The sequence below is a fragment of the Anabrus simplex genome, chromosome 5 (genome assembly GCF_040414725.1).
Source record: "Anabrus simplex isolate iqAnaSimp1 chromosome 5, ASM4041472v1, whole genome shotgun sequence".
NCBI classification, from domain to species: Eukaryota; Metazoa; Arthropoda; class Insecta; order Orthoptera; family Tettigoniidae; genus Anabrus; species Anabrus simplex.
This window is the reverse complement of record NC_090269.1, coordinates 280425132-280448327: the sequence shown is the minus strand read 5'-3', so window position 1 is coordinate 280448327 and position 23196 is coordinate 280425132. Positions and strand designations below refer to the sequence as shown.

General features: G+C 37.3%; 1 protein-coding gene across 4 annotated transcripts in view; it reads right to left on the bottom strand.

Moving 5' to 3' along the window:
* The window catches only part of MCPH1 (Microcephalin), a 130794-nt gene that overhangs the window by 37539 nt on the left and 70059 nt on the right, over positions 1–23196 (bottom strand). For all 4 annotated transcript variants that reach the window (XM_067147408.2, XM_067147411.2, XM_067147409.2 and 1 more), the window contains exon 4: positions 1614–2914. In XM_067147408.2, coding sequence (XP_067003509.2) covers positions 1614–2914 — 1301 coding nt within the window. The remainder of the gene's footprint in view (positions 1–1613; positions 2915–23196) is intronic.

Below are 23196 nucleotides of genomic sequence, written 5' to 3'. Positions count from 1 at the left end.
GGAAATGGCCAGGAGTGGAAAGGAAGCAGCTGTGGCCTTAATTAAGGTACAGCCCCAGTATTTGCCTGGTGCAAAAATGGGAAACCATGGAAAACCATCTTCAAGGCTGCCGACATTCGGGTTCGAACCCGCTATCTCCCGTAACTGGCCGTAGTTAAGCAACTGCAGCTATCATGCTCGGTAAAAATAATATTAGGCGTACTGTTCTAAGCTTCTAGTGAATATCTTAAACATTCTATATACCGTATATGCTAGCTGTAGCAGCTGCAGAGATCACGAATGCACGACCTTGATTCTGTACGCTGCAATGTTTATGCAGAGAGCGGTTCCAGCACATGTAAAACATAAAGAGAGTGAAACCTCTGAAAAGGACAGAGAAGACTGTTGTGTTAAATGTATTTAATGAGTTTATGGAAATGTATCCTGACTGTACAATTGATGATATTGCAAAACTAACATCCGAGTTCACCAGTGTGTCTGTTTCAAGTGTTTACATTGCACGAAAAAAATTACGCACCAACGGTTGTGTTACTATCCAAGTAAAAAGAGACCACGTGTAAGAAGTGTTTTAGATGTGGAGTACGACAAATTTGTAAGTAATTTAGGAGAGATTCTGGTGATGCAAGAGAACGCATCTTCCGATCTACAGGGAATTCAGCCTATGGAAATTCAGATTAATGAAATACCTATCACATGAGTAGGCCTAACTGTTAATTTTCATGGTAAATATATTTTATAGCAGCGATAATATATTTTTATCATCTCAAATATGTTCAGGCAAAGCAGCTATATCCACAAATTTGCATGTTAGTATTTGCGTAAAGACCTCACAGAGTGATATGAAATGTTTATGCCTACGTTACTCTTTTGATGGAAGGAATTTTAGTTTATTTCATTTCTTTTTCAAAACGATCCTTCCTAAAATTAGGGTGTGGGGATTATTTGTGTAAATACAGTGTGTCAGTATACTGACAAAAGTCGATATACCGCTTTGTAGGGGTATACCTACAGTTATAGCAAAGACCTGTATGTCCTTGTCTCTTCTTTCTGCTGTCCCCTCTTTTATTATATGCTATTATATGCTCCTCTTCAAAGTTCCTATTTTTCTGTAAATCACTTAATACACCACTTGTTTGTTCCTTTCCATTATTTATATTACAAAATAATATGTAGCAAACCTCAAGATTTTTGTCTAGAATAGACTAGTCAGAAGTAAATTCTAACTATCGATAAATGGAGCAAAAATCAGATGTTCATTTGCTTTATAAAATAAATTAACCAATTAGTGTTCTTATGTTGCCATTCAAGAGTAATTAATTAATGTTCTGAACTCCTTACTCCAACAAAAAGAGATTAATGCAAACTTAGGAATATTTAAAAATAGGTGGTCCACTATTTACTTCCATTTTGAAATGAGTCTGTCTGGATAGTATAATCAGTAATTTAGATATAAAAACCGCATAATTATGTCAACCAGAATTCTCAGATAATACTGTACATCTTCACTAAGTAAAATTTTCATAAAATTCTAAGAAATTATTGTGACTTCAATTAATTGTTATAACACATAAAACATGAATGTAAATTAATACAGAAAAATATATGGTACTTACTCAGAATGTAGACCAGTGCAGACAACTGTTGGTAGCATAGTGTTCTGTGTGGTGTTGGATTGGCTAGTCATTATGATACGCTGTGATCGTCGACGTTGGATAGCGACAAATTCAAATGAAGTTCTCGACTTCCTCCTAGAGTAAGACACCATATACGCCATTTCCTCCGGGCTCTGTGTTTTACACTGAGAAAGTGCAACACTTCCATGCAACTTAGTACTACAACGTCTAGCATTCTGACGCTGAATTGTTCTGTTGAGATGCTTCTCAGAAATATAAGGATTTTGTGTAAGTTCAACAGGTGGCTCATCATCAGTTGGTGTCAATATTGTAGGATTCTGAGTGAGAGGCAAGAGTTTCCGTTTGCGACCTCTCCTTTCAGAATTGTTCAACTGAGTAGCAGCAATATCGGGAGGATTCATTTGTGAATCCTGAGATCTTTCATTTATGCTGTGTGTTTCTTCTAATGCTGAAATTAGTCTTTTAGGAGCAATGATTTTACTGCAAGCAGATGGAGAAGCATCACTATTTGTGGTAGGAATTTGGCATGGTTCATTATTCTCAGTAAGTGAATTTCTTTTACATGTTAACACACTCAGATCTGCATTATGACACAACTTAGTATTAATTTTACCACTAACATCCAGTCCTGTATCATCTGATGTCAATTCATAATGACTTTTACTAATCAATTCAGCATTTTCATTTGTGTTCACAACTGTCTGTAATTGATTAGATGTATCTTTATTACATGGAGTATTAAGTACTCTATCAACTTTTGGCGACACCAGCTTACGCAGTAAACGAACAGCAAGAGGTGAGCCAGGAATTTCATCATCACTTGCTTCAGGAGTATTTGGTTTATTCACTATTTCTTTGAACTCTTCTTCACTAAATTTTGCAACACTTATCAAAGCCTGAACTAGACCATTACCATTAGCAGCTTCCTTGGCCCACTTTGGACCAATTAAACTTTCTCTTGATTGAAATGTTTCCTTGGCAGGTTCTATATTTTCTCGTTCCTTTACATTCAGATTAGGTTCTTTCTTTCTCCGTTTTGCAGTTGTTAACTTCCTCTTCAAGTCTCTCAAACTTGGGAAAAAGGGCTTCTTAGTATTTGTTTCGAGCACTTGAGGAGATTCGAGTTTTTCTATATCACTTGAGGGATACAATCTCTCAGATACTTTCACTTTTCTTCTCTTGCACTCCTCAATCCAAAGAACTGATACTAATGGTACTTTTCGCTCAACAGCCTTTTTATATGTCGACATTTTTCCATTCATAAAGATAACATGTGTCACCTGAAACAAAATATAAAGCTACAATAAATAATAATTACTCAGCAAAAAGAAGACAAAAAATAATACATTGAAAGTGATGTTAGGAAAAGCTAACAGAAATAGAAAACATTTCACCAAACAATAAGTTGCATCAAACAAAAAGTGAAAAGTTTAGTCTGTAAGTTTATCATGTAATAAATATAATAAATTCCCTCCAGCCAGATTACGTAGAGTCAACTTTGTTGGCAAATCTGCTGACACGGGGCTGGTATATTTGAGCACCTTCAAAATCCATCAGACTAAGCCCTGATGGAATACCCCATGTTGTGTTGCTCTACAGTCTGAGCCACTCAGCCCAACAATATAAAACAAATGTGGAAACTGTATAACATGAAAAGAAGTCCTAATGCACTTTAAACAACTGGACTGATCTCATTTACAACTGTATCAAACAGCAAGAATCTCTGGGGCTAGAGAATGTCACTGCAAGCATACAAAAAATGTCATCCTTAAAACATACCACATAGCATGACATTTCATGAACTACAGAAGAATAGATATACATGATTACTGATCCATAGTTTTTCTCTAGAAACCATTTATATGAAGTGACGAAAAAGGTTTTATAATAATAATAATAATAATAATAATAATAATAATAATAATAATAACAACACTACTTTTTCTTTCCTTCATATGTTATAGATTTTTTAGGAGATGCTGGTGGTGTCAAAATTTTGCCAGCAGGAGATTATTTAAGTGCAGAAAGTAAAAAATATGAAGTACCTGCTTTTATACACACTCAAGAGAACAACTAAACAACTCGGTTAATGAAGTTGGAAAATACATACATTGTGTGTGGCAAAAAGGCCAGGAAAAAGAAGATATAAAATGAGGTAAAGAGACAAGAAAACTGATTAGTTGGTAGGATAAAATATACTGTATTTTTGCGAATAATCCATGCATACTTTTTTAAAATTTGAGGCAAAAAATTGGGGTGCAGTTGTTTTTATTTGCGTCAAGTTCGGCAACACGCTCCTGGTTCACAGAGTTTCCGATGTTGGGTGTACAGTTATGCTTTGTGTAACTGCAAATGGATTAATACTGCCCCCATGTGTCATATTTAAACAGAAAACAATTCAGACTTTTAATTCAAAACTGCCTTTACATTTTAAAACAATATTTTTTTTACTCAGCGCCATGACAGAACGTGTCTTGCAGAAAGTGCAGGGGTAGGTTTCCGCTCGCTTTGGTGTGTCTACAGTGTGTTCCAAAGTTGCTAAGTTTGAGTGAAATCGTAATTCGTTAGTATTCAGCGTTTTACGATACACCACAATATCACGTACATGTAGTGTGCAGAGAAATAGAATCCGTGAACACTGGCGATGCCGACAGTTGGCGAAAAAGCATGGCTCATAATTATAATCAATTTGTACTCACCTAACAATATTGTCAATGCCGAGATCAAACAGACTTATGGTTTTAAAGGAGATTGTCACTGTACCGTGTTGCATTGCAGAAACAAGCGAAAGACTTCCTCCCCTCGTCATAAGAAAGTTCGATAAGCCACGGTGTTTCCGTGCAAGTACAAGGCATCTAAACATGCAAACAGTCCAGTAATGAAAAAAAAAAAAAAAAAAAAGGCACTTGCACAGGGGAGCCAGCATAATTTGTCCTCATCTTTGAATCTTGTTCCTTTTTTTTCTATTGCATGAGGTTAGGTTTGCCAATGATTTATTCAAGTGCTTTATTGTTAATAATGAAAATGCACCTTGTTGGATACATTTTAGAAATCTTTTTTTTTCATGGCATTTGAAAGATTTAAACTGTCAATCAAGGTGATTGCATGCATTAATGGGTCTTCGAATACTTTGTGACGCGGCAAGGGTTGGCATTTATCGAATTACGACAGAAGTGCCATGGTGGGAAATCGTACAAGGATAGAGTCACTGTCCTGTGTTGCAATGCACACAGAAGTGAGACACTTCCTACTTCCTCCCCTTATCATAGGAATGATCGATATGCCACGGTGTTTTAAGGACGTCGAGTACCTTTCATACAAGTACAAGGAATCTAAATTGCATACAGTACAGTAATGCAATGAATAAAGCACTTGCACAGGGAGCCTGCACAGATTTCTCCTCGTCTTTGATTTCCTTTCTTTTTTTTTCTTTTTTCTTTCGTTGTGCGAGGTTATGTTTGCCAGTGAGTTATCCAAGTGCATTATTTGAATACTGTAAATTTGCCTCGTTGGATACATTTGGAATAGTTCTTTTTTCGTAGCATATGAAACTTTTAAACTGTGAATCAATGTTAACTGCATATAGTAACGGGTCGTAGAAAATTTTTTGTGACATGGCAAGGGTTAGCATTTCTGAATTATGAGTTGGCGTATAATTCAAAATCACGTAATTTGAAGTCACATTTTTGTGTCCCTATGACTTTGAATTAAAGAGATTTCACTGTATCGCAAAACAAACAAGTTCGCAGTTGTGTCTGTTTCAAGTGTTTACATTGTACGAAGAGAATTATCCACCACTAGCCGTGTTACTCTCCGAGGAAAAAGATCGCGTGTGAGAAGTGTTTTTAGACATGGAGTGTAACGTATTTGTAAGTAATTTAAGAGAGGATTCTAGTGATGCAAGAGACAAAGAATCTTCCGATCTACAGCGAATCGAGCCTATCGTAAGTTCAGATTAATGAAATACTGGCCACGTAAGAATGCCTACTTGGTAATTTTCATGGCGAACATATTTTATAGCAGTGATAATGCCTTTTTATCATCTCGAATATGTCCAGGAAAAGTAGCTATATCCGTCATGTTCATATTTCTGTAAAGATTATGTGGAACTCGAGGAGTGATATGAAATGTTTGTTTATGCCTACATTACCTAGAAGGAATTTTAGTTCCTAAAATAAGGGTGTGGGGATTATTCAGTGGCGGGGATTATTCGCATAAATACGGTAATTTTATAGACACACCAACTGGGCATAGGTTTCTCCCAGAATGGCACGAAAGTGAAACTGAATCAAGGAGAAGTTAGTGTAAAGAGCTTGTGTTTATAGCATACCTTGTCTGCTGAACATTACTTTTCTAGGCCTAATTCTCCCTTCATTGTAATACTCTTGTTTTTAATTTATGATTATAAGGCACACATAGGGATCTGAACAGAAACTGTGGACAATCTGTTTTATTTAAGGTGGTTTGAAGTGAAGGAATTTTTAAAATTATGCTTTTTATTTTTTTGTCGATTCATCAAGTACGGAATCTAAGCCTTAAAATGATGCATTATACATAAAATTCCACATAGTATAAGGTATTTAATTTTCACATTATTGGATATGCTGGATATGTTTGGGAAGTTGCAGTGGACCTCTCACAACTTCTTTTCAGCAGGACTTTTAATCCTGAAGGGAGTTCTCATTTTGTTAGGTATCAACCCAGCCTACTGAATAATAATAATAATAATAATAATAATAATAATAATAATAATAATAACGTTATTTGCTTTATGTCCCACTAACTATTTTTTATGGTTTTGGATGTTGACATCCTCTACAAACATTGTACATGCCCTCACAAAATGAATGATTATCATATTGCAGAATGTAGTGCAAATTATCACGGAACTAGTGATGAAAAGGAGGTCTGTGGTGTAAAACATATATTTAATTGGTCCGTTTCAAATTACAATGTGCGTAACTTAAAATATCTTGGTGATTCTAAAGTGTATAAAGCTGTAACTGAAATGCAGCCCTATGGACCAGATGTAAATATAGAGACATTGGAGTGCATAAGGGCACGTTCAGAAATAGATGGGCACAAGACTTAGAACTATTTTAAAGTACAAACTCGTTGGAAAGAAACTTACAGACGGTAAATCAATTGGAGGGCATAGACGACTGACAGATTCCAGTACAGGTGACATCCAAAAATATTACGGTTTAGCCATAAGAAGAAATACTGGCGACTACAAAGAAATGCGTAGCCTCCATGGCTCAGGCGGCAGCGCGCCGGCCTCTCACCGCTGGATACCGTGGTTCAAATCTCGGTCACTCCATGTGAGATTTGTGCTGGGCAAAGCGGAGGCGGGACAGGTTTTTCCCCGGGTACTCCGGTTTTCCCTGTCATCTTTCATTCCAGCAACACTCTCCATTCTCATTTCATTTCATCTATCAGTCATTTATCATTGCCCCAGAGGATTGCGACAGGCTTCGGCAGCCGGCACATTTCCTATCCTCGCCGCTAGATGGGGCTTCATTCATTCCATCCCCGACCCAGTCAAATGACTGGAAACAGGCTGTGGATTTTCATATACAAAGAAATGCAAAAAGCTGTTTGGGCAGAATGTTTCCACATTAGGTCAACAGACAATGACCCACGTCATTACCTCTGTCCACATGGTGAAAATACTTGGTACAAATACAAGAAATCTACATCAAAAGGTGAAAAATATGTACACAAGGAACATTTCCATATTCCTCCAGCAGTAGCAGAGGAAATCAAACCGATATTCATGGATTTATCTCAACCAGAGTTGTTCAAGAAATGTGTGCATGGTAAAAGTCAAAACCCCAATGAATTTGGAATAGTCTGCCAAAAACAACATTCGTGGCATGCATGTGTTAGATCTTAGGCCACACGTAATATTTACATCATCACACTGACCATTTTAACCTATTTTCAACCTGGCTGCATAATACATCTATCAACCGAAGTAAATGGCAGGACTCCAAGTTTTAACGCAACTTCATTTATTCTTGTACAAATCCAATTGAATTACGCAAGATAGTATTATAATTCCTAGGACACCGTAAATTCACATCATTATACGACGCTGTGTCCAATATTTTTATTTAAATAGACATCATTTTAACACCCATTAACGGTGGATATCGGCAGGACCTCAAGTTTTAATGCAATTTCATCCATTCCTAACTCAACTTTTTTGAACTACGCTAGGCAACTTCAAGGACACTGTGAATTCATATCATCACAAGACGTTGTATTTAATTAGACATTACTATATTGTGTTTTTAATTTGTACTTGACATAATGGGATTTTAATTCTATGTTTGTACTATCCAAATTTTTAAGTGTCACATTGTCATGCTCATTGTTTTGAATTTTTAATGGGGGCCCCCCCCTATTTTAGTCAGGTCTTATTGTATACTGAATTTTAATCCACTAGCTGAGGAAGAGAATGCATAATATTCTCGAAACATGTACTAGATGTTAAGGTGAAAGGTAAATAAATGAATAGTATTGACTTCCAACATATTTACTGTTACTAAGTCAATACGGATCCAATCCCGACCATCATGGTCAAGATTATTAATAACTCCTCTAACCAATTCAATTCAGTATCTCTTAATTTGTGATTCGATGTATCCATCTCACCTTCAGCCACATTTCAAAAGCTTTTATTCTCTTCCTTTCTGAGCTAGTTATCGTCCATGTTTCACTTCCATACAATGCCACACTCCAGATGAAAGTCTTCAGAAACATCTTTCTAATTCCTTTATCAATGTTTGAAGTGAGCAAATTTCTTTTCTTAAGAAAGCTCTTGCTTGCTTGTGCTAGCCTGCATTTTATGTCCTCCTTACTTCTGCCATCGTTAGTTATTTTACTACCCAAGTAACAATATTCATCTACTTCCTTTAAGACTTCATTTCCTAATCTAACATTTCCTGCACCACCTGCCTTTGTTTGACCGCACTCCATTACTTTTGTTTTGGACTTATTTATTTTCATCTTGTACTCCTTACCCAAGACTTCGTCCATACCACTCAGCAATCTCTCGAGATCTTCTGTAGTCTCAGATAAAATAACAATATCATCGGCAAATCTCAAGATTTTGATTTCCTCTCCTTGGATTATGATTCCCTTTCCAAATTTATCTTTGATTTCCACTACTGCCTGTTCTATGTAAACACTGAAAAGGAGAGGGGACAGACTGCAGCCTTGCCTCACTCCTTTCTGGATTGCTGATTCTTTCTCAAAGCCCTCGATTCCTATCACTGCAGACTGATTTTTATACAGATTGTGGATAATTCTTCGTTCTCGGTATCTGATCCCAATCACCTTCAGAATCTCAAATAGCTTGATCCAATCAACATTATCGAATGCCTTCTCTAGATCTACGAATGCCATGTATGTGGGCTTGTCCTTCTTAATTCAATCCTCTAAGATCAGACGTAAAGTCGGGATTGCTTCACATGTTCCTACATTTTTTCTGAAGCCAAACTGATCTCCCCCAACTCAGCTTCAACTTTTCTTTCCATTTTGATAAATGTCCATGCCCCAAACAAATGACAAAAATGCCAAGGAAAAAGAAGAAACTGACAAAGTTTGGGAAGAACTGGATCATCTAATATTAAACATCTCTGATGTAACCATTAAACTCTTGTTTGGAAATTTCAATGCTAAATAAGGCAAGAAAGAAAATATTATACAGTAGTGGGAAGATGGCCAGCTCATAAATTCACAAACAAAAATGGGTAAAGGTTAACTGAACTTTGTGAGGACCATGAACTTATTCTGGAAACCACAAGATTTACGAGACAACCACACAAATTAATGACTTGGAAATGTCCTAATGTAAAATTGGGGGAGTTTCAAATTGACCATGTAGCCATGGAAAAAGATTACTACAAAGAAGTTTATAATGTAAAAGTACTTTGCGGGGGGGAGGTCGACACTGATTCAGATCATTATATATCAAAAATAAAATTAAAGTTAACACCTAAACAGAGACAAAAAATCCCAATCCACTAGGCAAAGAACTTATGATTCCAGTTTTTTAATAAATAATAAAATATATATGAAGAGATCTACAACACCCCTCAGTGACAAATTGGGGATGATAATTAACAAACTGAAAACTGTAGCCGAGGAAAATGCTCCCATTAAAAGGAGAAAGAAACATGCCTGGTGGAATGAGGAATGTGACAGTACAATTCAGGAAAGGCATAAAGCATTGTCATCTGACCAACAACGGAAAAACGAAAAGTCCCACGAAGGACTCATCAATGCCAGAAGACAAATAGAAAAAGAAATCAGAAGAATTAAAAGAAATTATCAAAAAGAAACACTGAATACCATAGAAGAAGCATTTAGTCAACATAAAACAAGAGACTATTACAAAACATTCCAAACCGAGCTCGATAGCTGCAGTCGCTTAAGTGCGGCCAGTATCCAGTAATCGGGAGATAGTGGGTTTGAGCCCCACTGTCGGCAGCCCTGAAGATGGTTTTCCATGGTTTCCCATTTTCACACCAGGCAAATGCCGGGGCTGTACCTTAATTAAGGCCACGGCTGCTTCCTTCCACTTCCTAGCCTTTCCTATCCCATCATCGCCATAAGACATACCTGTGTCGGTGCGACGTAAAACAAATAGCAAAAAAAAATTTAAATTCAACAATATCAATCAAAGCACACTCCACCTACACTTATGATGAAAAATAAAAGTGGGGAAATGGCACATAATAATAGGGATAATGCTAAAATTATGGCTGACTATTTTAAAGAATTATTTGACTGTGAAGAACCAAAAGAAAAATTTGATTTTGATCCTTCCCTGAAAAATAAAACTCCATTGGAATTGAAGCGATGCGCCGAAAAGGGATCTAACCGACATTTTTTCCAAAAGTGAGATTTCAGCGGAATAAGGATCTATATGGACATCTCTGCATAGTGGCGTAGTCATGTGGAAGAATTCGGAACTTGTTGCTGTGCTAGGGGGTGGAGAACATCTGTCTCGCGCGGAAAAGGGATCTAACTCCAGTCCAAGATGGCGGAGCATAGTTCTTTGCTTGTGACAACGAGTGCATTAAAACATGAAAATTCAACTAAGAAACGCAAACGTAATGTGAATGAATGGAAGGACGTCAAGCGCAAACATCTTAGGGATGCTGGATTGGCATATACTTCAAGGAAAGGTGTCGCAGTTCCAGGGAGGAAAGCACCAGAACCGGTGAGTATGCTTGCATGGAATAGAGATCTATGTGTATGGAGTGGAGTTGGTTAGTGTATCGGGTACGATTTTTCAAGCTTTCAGTGACTAGTGCCGCCGTTTACCGAGCTCGTGGTTTACCGTGTTTCACAGGCAACTGCATGGATAGTCCCCTTCGAACAGGCCATGGCCGATTTCTTCGTAACTCCTGATTCCAACCAATTATAAAAAGAGTTTCGTGTATGCTTATTGGAAAGTAGAGATATATTTTTTTTTAACAAAGGCATTATTTCTCTATGACTATTTAGAACAGGGCCGGCCCCGTGGTGTAGGGCTAGCGTGCCTAACTCGTACCCGGAGGCCCCAGGTTCGATTCACGGACAGGTCAAGGATGTTTACCTGGATGTGAGGGCTGGTTCGAGGTCCACTCAGTCTATGTGATTAGAATTGAGGAGCTATTTGACGGTGAGATAGCTACCCCGGTCTAGAAAGCTAAGAATAACGGCCGAGAGTATTCCTTGTGCTGACCATGTGACACGTCGTAATCTGCAGGCCTTCGGGACGAGCAGCGCTCACTTGGTAACCCAAGGCCCTTCAGGGCTGTTGCGCCATGGGGTTAGGGTTATATAGAACAAGACGACACATTATTAAGCGTAAATTCCTCTACTGCTTTATTCATTATAGCCTACTTATTTCCATGCGTATGTTTATATGTAATCGCTAATATATTTCAATTACTTTTTCCATTACTTAAGAAACATAATAGTATACAGATGGCTCTTACAGCGCATATTTCGAAGCTAAAACATTTTTCCTGTTTTATTATTACAGAATAAAATATGTAAATGCCGGTATGAAGGATGTGATACACTCACCCCTGCACTGAAGGACGATCTCTTTAGAGAGTACTATGCCGGGAGCTATGATCAGCAATCGGCAATCCTTATTGCGTGCATGTCACTTGTTCCAAATCAACGTAGAACAAGGGCAGATGCTGAGGAATCAAGACGAAGTGCCACCTACATGTACACAATTTCTGTAAATGGAAAGCGTTTACGTGTGTGCCAGAAAACATTGTGTGACGTTTATGCTGTTAGTCATAAACGTATACAAAACTTACAGAAGAAAATGAAAAGTGGAATATGCAGCCCAAAAGATGGACGGGGATTACATAAAAATCGGCCACACCGAATATTAGACGACGATAAGCAACTTATACGGGAGCATATCGCCTCGTTTCCAACGTATGAAAACCATTATTCGCGCAGGAAGAATATTGGGAACTCTGAATATCTCAGCCCAAACCTTTCATTGAAAGCAATGTACCGACTATTTTTAGAAAAACATAGTGACTCTAAAGTAAAATTTTGGCTCTACCGAAATGTGTTCCACAACAATTTTCAGCTCAAGTTTGGTCAGCCGAGATCGGACACTTGCAAGTACTGTGATAAGTTGTACGTAAAACAGCTTGCAGCTGAGACATCCGAGGAGACGGAGAAGATATACAGAGAGAGTGAGCTCCATCATAGGAAGGCTGAGAAAGGCTACACAGCATTAGCAAATGACACAATTTGTGCAAAGGAAAATTCGAACGTCATTGTGCTGTGCATTGACCTGCAACAAGTTATATTTTTACCCAAACTCACTCACAGTTCAATGTTCTATCAACGCCAGCATTCGTGCTACAACATGGCTGTTCACAATGCAGGTACAGGTGGAGCGAATATGTTCGTATGGAATGAGACTATTGGAAAAAGAGGTTCCAACGAAGTTGCATCCTGCCTCTTAAAATATGTGAGGTCTCACTTCTCCAATCTTACCCCTCATACCGAAAGGAAATTAATCCTTTGGTCCGACAGATGTGTTGGACAGAACAACAACTGGCGGATTGTGTCTCTACTGCTCTACTTAATTCGACTGGGCTATTTCACTACAGCTGAACAAAAATTCCTTGTATCGGGACATTCATTTCTACCGTGCGACAGGGACTTTGCCCTCTTGGAACGGAAACTTCGTTTGAGTTCAGTGCAAATTCCAACTCAACTATTGGAAATATTTGCCACTGCGAGACCATCAAATCCCTTTGAAGTGACAATGATGAGCAGAGACGACTTTTTTGATTTTGGACACGTTGAAAAAGGGATAAAGAGAGACCCACACCTCAAAATCACTACAGTAATGTGGCTTCAGTTAAGTGCAGATGACTGTAATTCCATACGTGTGCGTAAAACTCACAATGTGTTCGAGCCGTGGAATTCGCACCACTTAGTTTCACTGAAGAAAAGGAATGTGATCACGAAATCCCTAATTATACCAGAGGAACTACCTAAGGCGTATCACATGCCCTTACCCCTCAGAGAGGAAAAGAAAAAAGACTTGACTGACATGCTTCAGTATATCTTGCCAGAACATAGGAGTTACTATGAAGGTATTTTGTCTTTGTAAATGTGAACTGTGGCTAATGATTTTAGTGATTGCTATTTTACACCCTCTTTGGGCAATATATTATGTGTTTATTGTAATTTCTTTCTATTATTCTTTGTGTTTTTGTTGTTTTTAGCTCTAAATAAACTTATGCAACCATGAACATGGAAAATGTTTTTTGATATATTGTGACCTTTTTATGAAAGGAGGAGAAATAAAAACATTTTTGTGCATAAAATAGCCCACGTTGGAGTATCTATCCGCTATGACATCTAAATCAGCCAGTATGAGTAACTGTCGGTTGGTTCTCAATAAACGGTACTTGTTTGAGCCACTTAGATCCCTCTTCCACATTTTTTTCCTTTTGTTATAAATAATTTATTTTGGACGTAGTTGGTGGACTGTCTAATTGTCTCAATCAACATACTAGTTATCAATCTGCACATAATGGCACAATTTTTACCTAAATTAGGTTTAACTATGTTTTTCGCAATTTACTCATAATACAGTTTTTGGTGGATAGACCCCTATTCGGCGCACCGCTTCAATTTATGATGAACTTATGATGAAGTGACCAAAGCAATAAATTCCCTTAAGAACTACAAAGCAGCAGGAGAGAATAAATTGGTAGCAGAACTATGGGAGAATGCAAATAAACAAACCCTTCAAAATTGACATAAACATATCACAGACATCTGGAATACTGAAGAAATGCCTGAGGAATGTACTACATCAATAATCCAGCCAACGGTGATAGATCGGATCCCAGTAATTATTGGGGTATATCTCTGCTTGATGTTACTTATAAGATTTTATCTAAAATTATATATACATGAATCCAGAAACTTGACCGGGAACTGGGACGAAGCTGTCCTGATCAAATCATCAGTTTTAAGTGGATCATCATGAAACACCATAGAGTTTGGAACAAGAGATTAATCATCACTTTTGTTGATTTCAAAAAAAGCTTATGACAGTATTCATCGTGAGTCACTACTGCAAGTTCTTAAAGAATTTGGTTTACACCAAAAACTCTTCAATCTTATTGAAATCACTCTTAAGGATACCTAAGTCGAAAGTCAACTTTAAAGGTGAATTGTCTGAACCATATGAAATCCACACTGGACTTCAGCAGGGAGATAGACTCTCGCCATTATTCTTTAACTGTGCCCTGGAGAAAGTCATGTGAGATTTGGTAAAGAAATGTCATTCATACATCAAATGTCATTTTTAGCATTCGCAGACGATCTTGCATTGCTAGCAAGCAATGTGGAAGAAGCCAAATTTCAAATTGAAGAACTCTAGAAAATTGCTACAAAAATTAGACTGAAAATCTCATTTGAAAAGACTGAAATGATGCCGACCTTCATAACTGAAACACCTGCCATTCACCTCAACAACAGAAAACAAATTAAGATTGTGAACACATTCAAATATCTTGGGGAAATTATAACCTGGAACACAGAAGAGAAAACATTGATCGACAGCGGAACATCTAAACTGAAAACAGCACAGTGAATCACCTGGCCAACTTTTTTTTTTTTTTTTTTTAATCTCTCTCCATGAATGCTAAATTTCCACATTACAACACAGTTGTAAAAGAAGCAACTTATGCTAGTGAAACACACTTCAAGTTGAACACTAAATCAACAACCGATAAATTGCAGAAAGTAGATAGAAGAATAGAAAAATAAGAAACACCAAGTTGATGACCACTGGAGATTATTACCTAATGAAGTGGTATATCGTGAAAGCAAATTAGTAATAGATACAATTCGGAAAAGGAGAATTGACTTTTTTTGGTCATGTATTCAGACATGGTTGGACAGAGACCGAATCATGAAGAGGTTGACAGATTGCCTTTGAAGATTGGAAATTATATATTTAAAAGAGTAGGCAAGTTTAAATTCCTTGGTGTATTAATCGATGAGCAAAACTGAAGGCAACAGGAACAATAAGCTAGAATTGTTCGAACCCCACTGTCGGCAGCCCTGAAGATGGTTTTCCGTGGTTTCCCATTTTCACACCAGGCTGTACCTTAATTAAGGCCATGGCCGCTTGCTCCCCAGTCCTAGCCCTTTCCTGTCCCATCGTCACCATAAGACATATCTGCGTTGGTGCGACGTAAAGCCAATAGCAAAAAAAAAAAAAAAAAAAAAAAAAACTCACAGAAAGAAGAAGTGAAGAGAACTGTCTACCTGCCCTACATTCACACCACCACAGACAGAACTGCCAAGGTCCTTTGCAAGCGTAATATAAAAACCTTGTTTGGCATCGTCACTAAAGTTGCTCATAGTTTAGGTAAAAGCAAGAACAAATACATTGCCCCCTCTATTACACCCTGCAGTGTACAAAATTCCCTGTACTTGCAGCAAGGTATACATTGGCCAAACATGCCAGTCCATTGGGACTCGCATCAAGGAACACCAAAGAAATATCCATCTCAATCAGCCAGACAAGTCAGCAATAGCTGAGCACACCCTATCGTTGGGTCATGATGTCATGTTCCAAGATGTTTGAGCTCTTACCCATACTAAACATTACAGTTCTAGGATTATATAGGAAGCTGTGGAAATACGTAAAAATCCTAACAATTTCAACAGGGACATTGGCTATGTGATGTGGGAAAAGGCTGAGATAAAGAAGACTGGCTATCAATACGTGGTTGCCAGCCATCAAGGATTTACATAGGTAGTTCTCTTCCCTGTTCTTTCTATACTGTTATTTAGTTTTGATATTTCATTGCAATAATAAAATTTGTTTTACATCTAACTACCATTTTCGGAAATGCTGAGGTGATGCAATTTTGTCCCACAGGAGTTCTTTAACATACCACTAAATCTACAAACACGAGGCTGACATATTTGAGCACTTTCAAATTCAACTGGACTGAGCCGGAATCAAAGCCACCAATTTGAGCTCAGAAGGCCAGCACTCTACCATCTGAGCTACCTAGCCCAGCTAAAATGATCTCACACCCCAAATTCGAATAACATACTACAGGGAATATAGTTTATGACCTCACATTTCTGTTCACAGGCCACAGGAGGTGAGTCGTAAGGTTATTATCGCGATGGTTAAGTACACTATAGCCCAGAATATTTTTGATGGAGTGTTATTTGTACAAGAAGAAACCAGTTAAATGGTGCCTTCAAAAATTCTGTAGACAAATTCCCGGTTCTACAGTACCATCAAAACATTACATGCATCAATTCATTCACAAGGGCAGTAGTACTGGTTCCGTAACTATTAAGTAGGGACCTGCGTTTTTCGTTTTATTTTTTTGGTAGAAATCAGGGTTATTTATGAAGAATTTTGCGTTACTTTTTTTAGAATTTTGCATTATTTTTAATAACTTTATTGACATATTTTGGGAATTTAAAGGTACTTTTTCATGTAAATAAATTAAAGAACAATATGGAGTTTAAAGTTTAGAAACACACATTTTTTTCACTCAATTATCACTGAAGTCATAACATAAAAGTACATATTTTTTCCTAGCTGTCGAAGGAGAACATTGTCACTTTCCTGTTGCAACATAAGTCGCTCGAATCTCCTGCATAACAAGAAAAGAAAATTTTACAGTCAACATTAGCACACTGATGCCACAATGACTGACTGTAAAGTCTCAGTGAAATAAGCATAATACCATAAAAGAAAATACATTATGTTGTGTTTTCTAACTGTCAAAGAACATTGTCATGATGTTTGCCTTTTTTTCTTTCATGTACACCTTTCCAATACAAATTATAAATGATATACATTTATATTAACATTTAGAGACTATTTTTGACCTAAAGTGTAGAACATCATCAGCCATGAAGCAAATTACACAAATGTATCGAATAAAATAAACAATGTAATGACACAATGGTCTTAAAAAACTGTACGTACAATCAATAGAATTTTAAGTTAAGGATGGTTGAATGAAATAATTTCTGTAAAACGTTTAAGCAATAGAAGACACAGCGTAGTGTCAATAATATTAAAAATGATATGTACATACCATATGAGAAATAAGGTAATATTCAAGATTTTCATTGCACTACGTTAAAGAGATCCTTTTAATACAGGTTTCTAAAATGCTGCATTACTGCTCCATGTTAAAACGTTGTTTTTCATAGATATTCATAAAATGCTGGTCGTGGTTCACGCATAGAAATGCAACTGAAGTTGGCTCTCCAAATAAGCTGCAGTCCGTTCATAGTACAAGTGATCCAAAGACAAGGTGTCTTCTTAAGATATCAAAATGTTTGAGTTGTGTACACAAAACTATATATTCAGTTCACGTGAATGTGATGCGTGATATTAGAAAAGGCTCTCCTATATAATGAATCTTGCTTTTAAAGAGTTGCTTATAGAGGTTAAGATTTTCTTCTGAAGACACAGAGCAAATTTCTCTACGAAATGTAAAGAAAATCACCTTATTTTCTTGGCACAGCACAAGCCCAAAAACCTATATCATGTATATAAGTACAGGTCGTGAAACCATCAATGGCAACAATTAGTCTACTTTTTATTTGGAAATCCATTCACTGCTACTCGAATTACGCAAAGTCTTCCAACACTGTCATCACTGTCTTTTTCTTCCTCACTATGTCTGCTTATTGTCATAGCTGCCATGAGCATGAGTTATCTTTCTCTATCCTCGTATAAGTTTATTAGAAATGTGAACTGTAAGGGGATAAAATAATTATGGTTATGATATTCTACTTAAAGCTAGTACATTTTTATTTTTAAAAATATGAATAAATTCCAATGCACATGAAGCTTCTAAGACAGAGGAGCTCAGCTGGGCGCCCACTAAGGCTAGCCCAGTGCAGCCGGGCTGGTGTGACGTAAATGCAGGCAGCTTACATAGTATGCATATGTCATAGTGACAAGAGAGAGCAAACACACTTTGTAGGAAATCAAGGGAGCATTGATGTTCGATTGTGATTATGAAGCTCTCCTCCACTACTCAGCGAAGTGCTGATTGGGATACATTATTTAAAATAAAACTGTATAAATGCAACAAAAAACCCTGACCTTATCAAGATATTCCAGTTTGATTTATACTGCGCTCGATATAAACAGTCAGTTTTACTTTCTTATATTTACAGTATTCATTCGAAGAAAACAGACACATTATAATTTCTGAGTTACAATCTAGAAAAGTACAGGGTTTGAGCGTACAAGCTGCTATGATTTACAATTCCTGGATGAGAATGACATAAAATTCCTGTTATTCTTTAAGCAAAAAGTAATAAATTACATAATGCAACAATGATTTTGCACAGTGTTGTAGTGTTGTGTGACTTTCCCTGTTTACTGAATTTCTGAAAAATAGTATTTAAAATTTAACAGGCATCCGGTGATAATAGCTAGCCTCTAAACAGTGAGAGGGAGTTTCATTACGAGTGAGGACATAGATATTTACTATCCAAGATTAAAGTAACAACAACAACGTAAATGTATCTACCACATAGATATAGAGTATGCCTTCAAGTAAATAACCATATTTTATTCCCAGTAAGCATGATTGGATTGTTGGTAAGTTTATCAGATAATTTTAACCCGAACAACCACAAGCCACAGCTTATCCACAACTCCATATTATATTAGAATTGTTTCTAAACCACCTCTGAAGATATAATAGTGTAAATCGTAATTAATTACATACATTGAGGTTACAGGCCTAACTCTTTATTGTATCCAGTCAAAATATGTAAACTGCAGTGAACTTAAATAACTTATTTCTTACAACGTAAATTGAAAATGGAGTAGATTTCTGCCTCCATTTCAAACTCTGGTATTGCAGTAGTGATCGAGAGTGATTGGGAGAACTTCACCCAACCTTCACGGCCTGTGACGTGGCCACAAACGCCACTGTGGTTGAATGACATACGCTGCGCTCATCGCTTGCCAGTCCACCCACTTACAGTGCTGGATGCCCGTGGGACAGAACGCCCAGCGTGAGCACCTCTGTTCTAAAACTTCCCGTAATCTAAGCATACAGATCCTGGCATGATACATGGCCTTCATCTGTCAAATTACTCCATAAACTCATCCTTAATGGCTTTTGCTTCTTGAAACCTTTATCAGCCCCGATCACTCAGCGCCATGCTCACTTCCGGGATGATTCATGGGATGCTAGGTTGAGAAACTCAAAACAAGTACATCAAGGAAGTATAGCTGTCACCAAGAGCCAAAAATCAAAGGGTAAGCAACAGTCTAACTTTTGGCGGTAGTGCTTCACGAAAATTGATATCATACTTTGCAATCATCGGTCCAACCTTCTCTAACAAAAATTCAAAATCATTCTGGCCCATCCATGTAAAATTTTGGAAATGCACTTTGTATCGCCTCCACCACCGGAGCTGTTTTCTTCAATGACCGTGCTGAACAACAATGTACGCTGCTGCCGCAATAGTCTGCAAAGACATCCTCCTCGGTCAAAGTCGGGTGAGGAACTGTTGCCTTGGTTACCGTAATGATTGAATAAAGTTCCTAGTTTACAATAATAAAATAAGCACGCTAAATTCTAATAAGATATTGCTCACATACTACTGTACAGTACACTACAATTATTTTAAACTAAGTTCAGACGTATCCTAATTACAATACCAGTACCGTATGCCAATACTAAGCACAAACAGAAATGAAAATTGTAAGTTTGAAATTTGCATGAACTACTGTACTTCCAAATAGGAAAATCCTCTCAGTTTTAACCCTTTCCACTCGTGTGTAGTGTTATAGCTCGTGTGTCAACCCAGAGTCAACACAATGTTTCGCCATTTGTAGCTAGGTTACCTGGAATGCCAGGGCTTTTGTACTTCATTTCGTAGGTGCTGGTCCCTTCCGGAAATTGAAAGAAACCAAATAGGCGAGTTTTAGTTTCTCTTTGCTTCACAAAATTGGTCCGTTTCCTTGACAATGGAAAGCAGTCGTGTGAAGCAACATGGCGGCGCACAGTCTGACCGAAGCTGAGATTCTTGCATCTATTTCAGCTGATTTTTATGATAGTGACCATGAAAGTGATGAAAATTTTGAATCTGGCAATGAAAGTGATATATCCATTAGTGATTCAAATGACGATACTGATATCAGTGTCGCAAGAAATCATGGAGGAGGCGATAGTATTGTGACTCATCCCGGTCCCAGTCATACAGTGCTGACCGCGAACGGAGAATGGTTGATGCAGGACTAGTCGAATTTCTTTACAGATTAGTCAGTGGATTCGTAAGTTGTGGCAATACACCTAAAATAGAACTAGAGTACTGGTAGCTATTTTTTACTGATCAGTTGATAACCTCTATTGTTCATGAGACAAACAAATTTGCCGAAATGAAAATACAGCAAAATACTCCACTTCAGAAGAGATCTATCTGGTTTTCTCAGAACGCTGTGACATTAGAAGAGCTGAAGGCATTTACTGGTATTGATCAACATGGGGATGAACAATAAGGCAGAAATGCAGGATTATTTTAGTGAAGACTGGTTGGATAAGCAAGCAGGGCTCCATCCAGGCATTTGCTTTGAATGCTTCCACACACCCAAGGCATACCGTTAAGAAAGTGAAAAACTTGATTTTGTGTCCTGTAAATACCATATATTCATTAATTTTTTAGTTCCTTCCTGTATATATTCTTACAACCAGTACTTAATACCAGGTTTTAAAATATGAAGAATGCTGACAGAAATAAACACAAGTTGGGAGAAATCAGGACTTACAAATAATTCGAGTGGAAAGGGTTAATTACTGCGTTCTTTATGGAAATCATTATAAGTAACCAGGTGTTAATATAAGGAAAGATCTTCATTGGGGTAATCACATAAATGGGATTGTAAATAAAGGGTACAGATCTCTGCACATGGTTTTGAGGGTGTTCGGGGGTTGTAGTAAGGATGTAAAGAAAAGGGCATATAAGTCTCTGGAAAGACCCCAATTAGAGTATGCTTCCAGTATACGGGACCCTCACTAGGATTACTTGATTCAAGAACTGGAAAAAATCCAAAGAAAAGCAGCTCGATTTGTTCTGGGCGATTTCCGACAAAAGAGTAGCGTTATAAAAATGTTGCAAAATTTGGGCTGGGAAGAATTGGGAGAAAGAAGACGAGCTGCTCGACTAAGTGGTATGTTCACAACTAAGTATCGACAAGGTGGAAAATAAAAAATACTTAGTTGTGAATCTGTTTAAGTGCAATACGGACCATGAAGCTTATTTTATGAGAGTGGTATGTTACAAGTTATTATCCTCATGATTTTTTCCGTACTGAAAGTTATTCATATAAGAAATAACAAAGGTATTTTTAATGTTTCACCTTTTCAATACAACACACTGTTCTGTGGTTACATTTATAGAACAGCTATATACAGAGATACATACATGTTTCACCCTTACTAGAGAGCATCCTCAGCCTTTTGTCAAACCTGAAATGCTAAACTTGAATATACAGTAAAAATGTGAGAAAAGACAATTAACATTGTAAGGCTCAAATTAGAATACAGTCATTTGTCATGTGGACAATATTACATTTTTAATGTAATATGTGATAATAAAATGGATTAAAAATCAACGTCAGTCTAAAACTATGCTTCTGAGGCTAAATGTCGATCTTCACCTTTCCATGGCACTTGCATATTTTCGAGGATGTAGTTCCAACATAGTCAATAAAGAATCTTGCCCATAGTTAAAATTTGTGTCCAAATTGAATAAAAATAAGCATCTATACAAAATATAATTTTGTCTGAGCCGTGAAATCCGTATTTGGAGCGTCGTAAATAATAATGGTTGAGAATTCAAAGTGTCCGACTCGTTGGCTGAACAGTCAGCATACTGGCCTTCGGTTAAGAGGGTCCCGGGTTCGATTCCCAGCCGGGTCGAGGATTTTAACCTTAATTGGTTAATTCCTATGGCACGGATGCTGGGTGTATGTGTTGTCTTCATCATCATTTCATCCTCATCACGATGTGCAGGTCGCCTATAGGCGTCAAATAGAAAGACCTGCACCTGGCGAGCCGAACCCATCCTAGGATATCCCGGCACTAAAAGCCATACGACATTTCATTTCAGAATTCAAAGTTTGTCATTAGGGACGTATAAAGGAAGACATTAGCTGAAGTAGTTGTTAAAAATTATCTAAAAGGTAAAATGTAGGTGATGACGTCGTTGCACTGGACGTAATGCCCTTCATAGGAATATCTGTTAGTTGAATGGGATGTCCTTTCTCTGGAATGAAACAAACGGAAAGAAATTTTAAACTCCTGGAAAAGTTAAACGGTCCTCCATTTTAACTGAAGTAGAACAATACTTACATGTATGTGTAGATGTTATATACGTTATGGCTGTGCTAGCTTGTCTGTTGGTCCTGCTTCTATTGTTATATCTATGTGGCAGAGACAGTGTGAAAATTGTAGGGGGAGGGGTGAGGGAACGCAGGGGAGAAGAGGAGGTAGGTGGAGCTTTATGCGTCAGAGCTGTTAAAGGAGGGGAGCCCCTCTGATTGGCCGGAGGGGGTCTGCCATTTGGAGAGTTGGAGGTGGTCTTTAAACCTATAAAATTGAATATACGAGGGGATTTATCTTTAATTTTTCTAACCATATTCAACAAATAAGGTGTCACTTCATATAATGAGCTTTTTACGTCTGTGACATTGTTAAGATTGTTATCTTTGTTATAAATCTGACCCAAGAAAATATATAAACTTTCTAGTTCATTTAATAGTTTACCTTTTCTCATGTTCTTAATTATTGTTAAGTCCTTCTCTATCGAAGTGAATCAGTGTTCTGTCTCCCTCATATGTATACTCATTGCTGAGTATATATTATGCTTCTCTCCGCCCCTTAAAAACTCTATTAATTTTTGTGATGTTTTGAATAAGTTTTCTTTATATATAAATGAACTAATGTGCTCATTTGATATAGTTAATATGTACCCGAAT